At 38.2% G+C, this 11434-nt stretch overlaps 1 protein-coding gene across 1 annotated transcript in view; it reads left to right on the top strand.

The window, feature by feature from the left end:
- The window catches only part of LOC137407224 (E3 ubiquitin-protein ligase HERC2-like), a 97972-nt gene that overhangs the window by 28675 nt on the left and 57863 nt on the right, over positions 1-11434 (top strand). Inside the window, 9 exon segments of the mRNA XM_068093830.1 lie at positions 177-325; positions 460-576; positions 2947-3156; positions 4082-4258; positions 6423-6676; positions 6864-6952; positions 8324-8697; positions 9927-10067; positions 10368-10588. Of these exon segments, the coding sequence (XP_067949931.1) occupies positions 177-325; positions 460-576; positions 2947-3156; positions 4082-4258; positions 6423-6676; positions 6864-6952; positions 8324-8697; positions 9927-10067; positions 10368-10588 (1732 nt within the window).

Genomic DNA, 11434 nt, shown 5'->3' with positions numbered 1-11434 from the left:
TAGCACTAGTCTGAAGTCGAAGAGCACATCTAAGTGCTGACAAGGGATTGCTCATGAAATGGTGTTTACAGTTCTGTATTTCAATGCGCATACATATATTTGGTTCGGTGTTTGCTGTCACTTCTGAACTGCTATGTTATAGAGTTTATGGTGTCCCCTTCTCGACATTGTCATAGATGATGACAAGAGAAGGGTCATCAAGCACAAGCTGAGCAAAAACTATCAGGACAGCCTGACCTCTCCTCTCATTCCTCAGATTGTACAATTTGTTCTCTATGATGGATGCATAGACATCGAACAAGTGCGCAAATCGCTCCATTTACAGGTGGGTAGCTGTAACGATGTCTGTGAAAAAAGTACTGGAAGTATTTGCTACTATTTCTGTTGGAAATTTCTATCAAAAACAGCCTGGGATGATGATTTCTAGTTTACAGCACCTTCTTATACTCTGTTCATCAGGTGGAGAGAGCAGAGCTCAGGCTATCTGGCATACAGATGTTTTTAAAGCTGGTTCATAAAGATAACTTACTACCATCTGCCAAGTTTAACATACTTTCCGGGTGGCAGGGTCTGCTCGTTGGTCATTCCAACAGGTTAGTCAGTATAGGTGGCCTCAGCTTTGCTTTTTACCCTCTTAATATAACTGTCGCCTTTGCATGCAGTTGTGCAACATGCAAAATTGAATTTGTTTTAGTTTAGGCAAACACCTGCCATGACAGCCAATTTAGAACTCTGCCAGGATGTGGCAGAATGTTTGGTTCTTGCATTAACCAAGTGCTTCTGTCATTAGAGCACTTTTTTGTATGATGCAAACTTGAATAACTAGAGATTATCTGAGCTGGTCAGATCATACTGTCATGCTTGGAGGTTATTATTCCCTACAAAGTGAGATTGTTCGATGGATTTTAAAAAATCCGTAAATTCGTGAGCAAACAATTCCACGAACAGTTAAAATCTGCAAGTATTTAGAGTTGTTGACCTTTCTAACAAAGGAAAGACAACTGTTGCTTAAAATTAAAAATTTGTTATCAGGCATAGTCAGTAGATATACATGTAGCTGGGTTCCAAACTCTTTTGTAACCATCTCCGAAGTTGAAGTTGTGCTCATTGCCAACGCATCACAACTCTTTACAAATTTATTCAAGGTTGTCACAGTTGCTTTAGAATTCAGCATGGCGTCGTTCATCTCAAAAGTCACTCTTACAGATAATCACTGTAAAATCACCTCCAGCAACTTCTAATACTGAAATTGATGAAATTGACAATGATGATTTCAATTTAGACATTATGCTATATATTTGATTTGCTGATACGATTACATATTGAATAGAAAAGTAAAATAGAAGGTTAAACACGCGCTATACGCATGTGATATCGTGTTCCTCCATGAATAAGAGTCTACGAAAACGCATGAAAAGGCAATGGCAACTTCCATGAAATGTAACTTCGCGAATAATATTGTCCAGTAGGATTATGTCCTTGGCAATTATTCTTGTGTATGTATAGATATATTGGAAGGACATTTGCTTTAGTCATATGTAGTCTGGTGTAAATATTGCTGGCAGATAAAAGCTATACTCAGATATTGTAGGCGTTCAACAACCATAGGCTTCCACAGATCCAATCATACATGAGGTTAAGCTGCTGTCCCACAACTAGTAGTTTATTGCTCAGCAAGGCTTTGTCTTTTCATCTCATATTCATGATTGCTTTGCTCCACAGGACTTGGGCCTTGATTGGCCAGCATGTAATTTTTTGAATTGTGCTAATAAGGAAAAAATGTGTTTTTATCTCAGTTTTGCTAATGTTTTTGTTACTCTCTTTAACAAGATTCTGCAACAAGAACTGTGTTCACTAAGGCAGCAGTTGTTGTAAATACAAAGTACTCATGTGATTGAGTCACTTGCCAGCGACCAATCACTGGTCACTTGCCAGTCACTAGTCACTTGCCATCTGCCAGTCACTAGTCATTTGCCAGCAACCAATCACTGGTCACTTGCCATCGACCAATCACTGGTCACTTGCCATCGACCAATCACTAGTCACTTGCCATCGACCAATCACTGGTCACTTGCCAGCGACCAATCACTAGCCACTTGTCAGCTGCCAGTCTCTAGTCACTTGCCAGCTGCCAGTCACTAGTCACTTGCCAGTGACCAATCATTGGTCACACACCTTACTAGTACACTTATCAGTAGAGGTGGACACAACGGCCGTACTTGTATTAGTGACCAGCTGTTCTTTTATAGATATAATACGAATATTAACTTTTATACTGTTACTAGATGGGAATGGAACTAGTGGTTTTATGTTAGTTTGCATAAATAGAAGTTTCTGCTCTCATAATTAGAGGCTGATTGACTATATTATAAAAATTGAACTTACACACAAAATTTTAGTAGATTTTATCAGAAAGTATCAGTATTTTTCTATCATTTGTGATTGTTTCTGATGTTTGAGGTGATCTGACAGCCAGGATGTTTCAAGATTAAAATTTACAAAACTTGATCACGGTTAAAATGCTCAGAAGAAAAATATATGCGGGATGACATCATTAGTTGTTATCGTTGCTATAGTTTATATCGGCTTTTGTGTTCAAGTTGCAGCATTACACGTCTCTATTCTGTCGGCCTCTTTGCAACTATAGACGTCATAATCACACTTTCACTTGATCTGAGCATTTTTAACCCCGATCATGTTTTTTTGATTTTGATTTTAAAACATTCTGACAGTCAGATCACCTCAAGCATAAAAAACAATCACAAATAATAGATAAATATTGATACTTTATGATAAAATCTAGTAAAGTTTTGTGAAAGTTCATCTTTGATAGTCTTTGTTGCAGGCTTCTTAGATATCACAAAAGTCACTCTATTAGGCAAGGCAAATGTATCAGTTTGTTTGATGACTTCTCTACTCAGCCTGCTGTGCCATTTCTATGTTGAGTAATTCTCTGTTACATACAGGAAAGGACTGGGGCACTGTCTGGATAATATCGGTCTCATCCCACCTTGTGACCGAGTCATTATAGAGATGCTCCACCTTGAGCTCAGTAGATGGGCCATTTCTTCACTCAGAGATCATATTGTATCTGCAGAGACCCTTCTCACCAGATATCAAGAGCAGGCAGTAGAGATGGCTGGAGACAATGATAGGGTAAGCAAGTGCTTGTTAGTCTGAACCGTACTTTATTAATGTGCTAATACACAGGCAGTCCCATGCACCGTGAAAAATCATGTGTGATAACTGTGAGCTCCATTACTCTTACAAGTATATGTGAAAACGAGGTTGAGTGGTGCATGTGATAGCGCAGTTGGCTGGGAATCCAAAGTTGTGGGTTTAATTCCTGTGTGGCCCAATATTTTTTGTTAACGCTCTTACTGTTATTCCCGACAAACGGACGGACACGGCTCTTATTATAGTAAAGATTCTAGAAACTGCAGTGCACAGTGATTGTCATTGTCATTATTTATAAAGCCCAAATCAGGTCAGACTGAACATTTAAGGAAATATTTCGACTTGTTTTAACCGAAAATAATTTCCTGAGAAATGTTTGCTGTTATAATTAGTGTGGAGAATTATAGGTTATCATTTGGCCAGATGATGTTCCTAGAATGATGTATGCTGCTCACTGTAAACGAGATTTGTGGAGTCGTGTTCTTATAGCTCTTGTGTGGACTTCTTTCACAGATAGCATTAAAGTATTTTTGGTCTTCAAATCAACAATTAATGTAAAAGTTTGCGTACTGTAAGAAATGACGCTCAAACTTTATTGGCTTGTTCCAATAAAACTCACTGGCATATTAAGGTGAATGTTGATAAACCAAATTCTATTTGTGTTGAAGTTGTTCTTTTGAGAGATTAGACAACCATTGGAAGGTTCTCTTTTACTGCTTAATATATCCTACTTCAGATGTCTATGGGCAATTACTCACAATTGGCATAGATACCACGCTATGTTTAAAGGTGTCTAGCTGTGTTATTGACTCTTCTACAGAATATCACACAGTTATGCATGTTTGCTGTTTAGTCGGCACTGTAAGATCAATTTTGAAGAACATATTTGAATGTGTGTTTCAAGGCGGAAGTATGCATTGGTGCCCTACCTCAAGGAAGGTTCATCCTCTCTCTGCTTGGAATTCTCTCTAGCGACCTTCACACGCATTCCATCAGTCTTCTTGTGCACTCAGGCACCTTAGCTCTTTGTAGAACCGTGCTCAGACTTACCCAGTGCCTGGATAATGACAGCTCTGTGCAGGTTGGCATAATTGTTACATAAAGTTACGGTAGTTGCCATGGTTTCAGAAAACTAAAAATAGTGATTTGGAAAAAATTATTTTGGAAAAGCTGTTTGTAATGGCTAGCAACGCCTATCATTTAGAGGCTGGAGATGACTTGTCACCCATATGATAGTGGATGCTATTAGTTAATGCACAGCATTGTTAAATAGGTCTGACCAGCTTATTTATAGGTTCTCTTATGATCATCATAACATTTTCTATAGTGCTGCAAAGATGGTGTGTTGTGAATATCTCTTTTGATAAAACTACTGCGTACTTTCATACGCATATAAGTTGGTTATTCACCCAATAACTCAGATGCAGGAATTCATATGTTTAGGCTACTTAGAAATAACACATTCCATTGTCAGATGGATCAATATACCGTCAAACCTCTATTTCAGCGTCACCTTCATTTGAATGCTGCCTCTAATAGAACACCACTATAAGGGAACGGTTGAAAAATAAAGCGTCACCCTTTAATTGAATGCCACCTGTATTCGCCTACCGCTTTGACATTCTTTGAGTTTTACAAACCCATAATAGAAAGTGGTCAGTAGAAAAGTGGCCTAATGGTACTAATAATGAATAAATTACATCAATAGCAATGAATTCTTTCGTTGTTGACAAGGTTGCCACGGTTTTACCGTTTTAGTGACAGTGTGCCTGAGAAGATCGATCGTCATAGTCTTCAGAATTACATCTGATTCGAAACTCGCTGTGGTCTAAATCCGACCCACTGCCCTCAGAATTGTCCATAAGGAAGTTTTTAGATTGTTCTAAAGATTTTAAAACGTTTTGATGAAAGATAAAAATACTCTTTAGGAACAGCGCAAGACGTAATAGCAGCCATTGTTTCGGCATATCAAAGTCCGTCTTCTAACTCCAAAGCTCTTGGGTTTTTGTTTCAAAACTTGAAAAGCAGCACCCTCGAAATAAGTAATAATTGTATCAGTCTAATATGTTTTACTCAATGTTTACCTATGTCTTTATCCTATGTTTTACCCATGTTTACCTCAGTCTAATACTTCTACGTACAGTCAAACGTGGATAACTCGCCCTTGGATAGCTCGAACACATGGTTAACTCGGATGGTTTCTTTGATCTGTTCCCACGTAATGATAAATTGTGAAAAGAAAAATCGGCAAATTTGATCTTGGTTAAAACGCTCAAAAGAAAAAGATGTCTTTTCTTCTGAGCATTTCAACAACGATCAAGTTTTGCCAATTTTAATCTAAAAAAACGTTCTGGCATTAACATCACCTCAAACAACAAACCCATCTCAAGTGATAGTAAAATCTCTATACTTTTTGATAAAAAGTTTTAAACTTTACATTAGAAGCATTTAATTTGAAACAAGCCATTTATGCTTTTGATTTATATTATAGTTTTTATATGTACATGTATCTACTAATAAATAAATGGACTTGTGACAGTGCTCTGATAACTTGAACGCTCTGATAACTCGAACACTTCGCTCGGTCCTGTGAAGTTCGAGTTATCCATGTTTGACTGTATATGAAAATAATTGTATATGCAATAATGTATATGCAAAAATGCTGACACCAACTGCTCTCATCTAAAGGAGAGTGCAAAATATAGGCTGCATTAGCATTGCTTCATACATAAAAGTGTAAAATTTATCTTCCTAAAACTCTGGCGAGCTTGTCTAAAAATAAAGTGCCACCCTCTATTTAAACGTCACCTCTAATAGAACGCCACTATAGGAGAAGATTTAAAAAAACGGCACCATGTCATTCAAATAGAGGTATTGCGGTACCTTCAAAATTAGTAGCGGATAGGCATCTACAATGTATTTATTAGCTCATTTAGATAGCTGTAGATTGTGTGGAGGTGGGTATCAATTAAGTTTTGAAGTTTTACAGATTGTTTATATATTTCTATATACTTTATGTATTTATATATATATTTATATATACTTCGTCAGTAAGATTGTATATTCTGGCTTATTCGCTACTGTGGTTGAGGTTTGTACCATGTTGTGTCAGTCACAGCAGATTATGCTGGAGTTCTGCATCTTCATATAGTTAGTAAGTTATGACAACTCTGGGAGGCTCTAGCTCTCTAGTACGATGAATGCTTTTCAAGCTTTGGGACTGAGATGGAAGTTTTGTTCCTTAGCTGGCGGGCCCAGGCCTCTCTGTCATTTATGAGGAGCCCAACAAGAAGAATACACAATTCCTCGCCATGTCGGGCGCTGAGGAGGCATCCCTCATGAAGATTGGAACGCGGGTAGTTCGAGGACCAGACTGGAAATGGGGAGATCAAGATGGGCTGCCGTCTGCGGCTGGAACTGTAGGTACTGTCATATCAGCTTTGGCAGATGATGGCTGGATTCGGGTGCAGTGGAGCAGTGGTGACACCAACTCATATAGGTGAGAAGCTTTAGCCTTTGTTACAATAGCTAAGAAACTAGTTGGGAAATACTTATGAAGTGCAGTCATCTTTAACTTACTCGTTATTTGTTCTGTGGCACTTAGTCTGAGAGTTCTGATATATCACTCATACTTTAATGCATCACTAATGTTGAGTTAAGAGGGCTTAAGGTGAGGCATGCTGTAGGATGGGCAAGGAGGGAAAATATGACCTCAAGTTAGCTGAACCACCGACAGGCAGCAATGAGAAAGATGACACGCTGGTGGATCCTGTAGGTAAGCCATTATAACTTGGTGAGCATCCGTACACCATGAAGTTCATTCATGTTCATTTGTTACCCACTTTGTGTCATCTAGTGGTCTAGATCCCCTGACCTACAAACAACGGGTTGCGGTTCAATTCCCAAAAAAAGGCAACATGTGGTGACATATATGACATCCAACCTTAAAGGTTGACTTGCAACAAAATTCACATTACAGTTATTTGGTATCAAAAGATTCACCATGTCTTACTCTGCTGTGCTGTAGGTGCAAAATATGTGGAAATGTGATTACAAGCTCTTAAAAGCTCAAAAACGAACAGTTAATCGCCACCATCACAAAAATGTCGTAGGATGGAATCAATTTATTTCTCTGACGTACTCGAACAATTTGGTTATTGTTTTGACATGTGATGTTATCACGTGAATTGAAAGGCTAATAAAAAGCTCAATATGAAACTTCTCGTAGCACTAGTTTATGACAAACACTTCGGGTTTTACCCTTCGGGTGACCCATACTTCCTGCCAAACAGCGCGAATAATTTTGGCAGCATTTTTTGACTATCTCAGGTGACCAACAGGCTCGTCATGTTTATTAGAGGATGATACGCACTCCTTCGAGCTAAGGTTAAAAATTGAACGAATTTTCACGATGGGTTTTGAGATATCAGTGCTCAAAAGGACAGCATTACAATGATGATGAAACAGACAAAAGGCCAATAGACATGGTTTTATTGAATGCGAGAAGTATATCTGTGAAAGTATTTCGATGAATGAGGTTTCATGAAAGTGTAAACAGAAGCCATATTGTTCAGCTTTGTCCCATTTGAGCTATTTTGGAAAGGGATTTTAATCTACAGCGTTTTCGTGATGGCTGCGATTAACTGTTCGTTTTTTAGCTTTCAATAGCTTGTAATCACATTTCCACATATTTTGCACCTACAACACAGCACAGTAAGACATGGTGAATCTTTTGATACCAAATAACTGTAATGTGAATTTTGTTGCAAGTAAACCTTTAAATCGCTCTCTACCATTGGGCATGTCTCCAGTTGTCCAGGTTCCTTTGTCACTAGACACGGATATTTTCAGCCAAGATCACAGAGCTATTGTTTGTACAACAATGCTCATAAAAACATGCCCAGCCTCTGCTCGCAGTAAGCTAAGCAGACTTCATACTCGATGTTCGAGGGTTTGCTCACACGTTACTCGCTTTCACATGTCTATTGACATTTCATGGCTTCTCATTTATCTACGTATGTCCTCGTTAAGTTTTCTACTCACTCCTCATTGCTGTACTCCTCGTGAAATTTGGGGACTCATACTGAGATGTTTGTCATACATTAATTGCTATTTGTATCGTCAACCTGCAAGAATTATTTTACAGGGTTGTTTAACGCTACAATGAACGGTCACTCTGATCCTAACACGGTCCTCTACTCGTATACCAGGAGTTTTTTTCAGTTGATATGCATATCAGCCTCCGTACACTGCGCTAGCTTGGATAGTAAAGCGCAATACACTATTAGCAAGCACCTGCGTGATCTGTTACGAGAGGGTCAGGTGACCATTGACAATTCTTTAATCAGTCATCAACAAAGTGACACCCAACAGACTGACGTTTTGACACAACAACAGGCTCAGGGTGGTTTGTCTAAAGACAGTCATCCACAAGCTGAAGCTGAGGGTGGCACAACTCAACGCAGTTCAGAATCTCCTCTAGCTGGTCGACGTACTAGTGATGAGACGTTTGATGAGCAGGTGAGTGTTTTAGTTTAGTTCATGACTTTTTAAACTCAGCATTCCTCCGTTTGAAACTTCATTATCACTTGATAAGAAGTGACAGCACTTTATACAAAGTGACAGTTTTAGCATTTTATAAAAAGTGACAGCGCTTAATATGAAGTGACAGCACTTGATGTTATGTAGTAACATTTGATTTCAAGTAATAGCTCTTGATGCTCAGTAATGGTACCTAAAATGAAGTCAGCGATGAAAGTAACTTGAATCTTTAGTGTTATAACAGCGCGACTTGAATATTGTAGTACACTAGCGCTTAGAATGGAACAGCATTTCATCTGCCTGTTTGTTACAGCAACATGAGTGCTGTAGTTTTTCTTAGAGAGAATAATACGAGGTGACAGTTTCTTCAATAAAGTAATCTTCCTTTTATACTTGAACTAGCTGAATGCCGGCTTCGCACAAGTAATAAAAAAGTTTCAAATAAAAATTTGAAGTCTCAAAACAGAGCTAAAGCAGATTGTTTAGAAACATTTCTTACTTTTTACACTACACATTCGCTCAAGATTAAAAACAGTTTATAAACAATGGCAGGTAATGTAATTGCCATTGGCTAAGTTTCTTTACCCAATGAATTTCAATAACTTAAGCTAATGCAAATCTTTACTATAATAAGAGCCGTTATAACTTGAGCCATTGCTAGAAAAAAGATTGCTCAATGATCTCTCCTGCAACCATGGTCTTTAAGCGTGATAGCTAAAGCGTAAAGCAAAGTATTTTAACCAGTCGGTATTAAATTAGTTGTTAGGCAGTTGTAGTAAGTATGTGAACAATTATACAATAGTATGGCATGGACAACGTAGCTTGATGAGAAGTGTTTTTAAGTTCAATTCCAACCCGAAGCAGGGTTTTCATTCCTAGATTTTAATCGCTAGAACTGGACACACGAATGACAGATCAACAAACACTGAAATTTATATATATGGATGGTGCCATTGAATTTTTAAAGGCTAAAATGCCATGTGTAAAATCATTACATATAACATGTCATTTGTACTTATTTGTCTCAATAGCTTATACGTTAAGAAATACTCACCAAGGGCTCTTCTCCTCTGAAATGATGCCAGCACTGCTGTATGTTACTTTTACTCCCTTGAGATACACAATAGTGTTATCCTTCTTATAGTTTCCATTGCTGTCGTATTGCTGTTGTCAGCTGCTATTATAGCATCTTGGTTTTATATCTAAAGGCAAGTGGCTGGCTAACACTTCTTCATAGCCTGGCATCGCAGCAGGCCTTCAGCCAATCACTGGCCGAAACTGGATGGATTGAACTGTTGCTGACGAAGTTGGAATCTGCCAACCTCACTCACCTTGACCCTGCCATGCAAGTGAGTCTTCTCTCAGGAGTCAAATTACATATGGAAGTTTTCTTTAGCATGGCTAGTAGTACTAGCTGTAGTGCTGCGTGGTTAGGCCTAGGACAAACATTTCACTTATGAGAATAGGTTACAAATAGTCCTTCGCATTCCTATAAGGGTATCACTATTCATCAATATTTCTGGTCAGTTTCAGATATAAAAGCATACAATTTTATATCAATACTAGAAAATAAATAGATGATCAGGGTTGTCTGCTCATGTGCTATTTAAGATGTCAAGCAAAAATAACTGCTACCCTCCCTTTGACAGGTATTTGTTCTGAGGCTACTAGAGACGGTTCTATTACACTGGCAGCCTGCCAAGTCACAGACCTCCAATGATTGTCCTTCTCTAACCGCCGTGGTTGGTCGTATCTTCTCTCTAATGAGTGACTGCAGTAATTCCCTAGACTTGGATCCCACATTAGTCACGGAAGAGGGGCTTTATGCGAGGAAGGTTTCAGCTGTACCACTCACCGCTTCTTACACAAGGTGTTTATAGCCTAAGTAAAGTATCACAATGAATTATGTACTCTTTTACTGCATTTGTGCAAGCAATACAAACTAAATCGACCATAATCCCAACTAAAACAGGTAATCTGCAGTTGACTTAAACCATAACTGCCATACACAACTTCTATCGTATTTTCTTGGTAAATCAGCCACGCTGATTCTGATTTTGTACTCAAAATAAAGATTGGTGCACTAACTTTCAGGGTGATGAAGGCTTTTTTACAGCGTTTTAATATCGGTCTCGGAACAACGCGATCGGCATAGCAAGCTCCGCCCATAAATATGTGTCGTATGTTAGCTTTTTAGGAACGAGAATTGAGGATGTTTAGTCCAATTTAGAATGATAGAGATAAGTGTCTTGAAACTCATTATTATCTAAATTCTACCTTCAAAATAATTTCAGTTTTTTCTGGAAGGTAGATAAGCTATTTCACAGTGCATATTTAAAAATGAGCTCAAAAAACACGATGACAACGCTAGCTTGTGATAAAATCGCGCTTTTTGAGCATTTTAAGCATCCTGTAACAAGCTACAAGCAATTTTAAATAGTTTATCTACCTTTCATAAAATACTGAAATTATTTCGAAGGCTGAATTTAGATAATAATGGGTTTTAAGACAGCCATCTCTATCATTCTAAATCGGACTAAACATCCCTAACTTCCATTCCTAAAAAGCTAGGCTACGTCACATACTTATGGGCGGAGCTTGTTGTACCAACTGTGTTGTTTTCAAGACGGATATTCAAACGCTTTGAAAAAGCCTTCATGACTTTGAAAGTTAGTGGACCAATATTTATTTTGAGTACAAAATCGGAATCAGAGTG

Source organism: Watersipora subatra, chromosome 10 (genome assembly GCF_963576615.1).
Source record: "Watersipora subatra chromosome 10, tzWatSuba1.1, whole genome shotgun sequence".
Taxonomy (NCBI): Eukaryota; Metazoa; Bryozoa; class Gymnolaemata; order Cheilostomatida; family Watersiporidae; genus Watersipora; species Watersipora subatra.
This window is presented reverse-complemented; position numbering and strand designations above follow the sequence as displayed.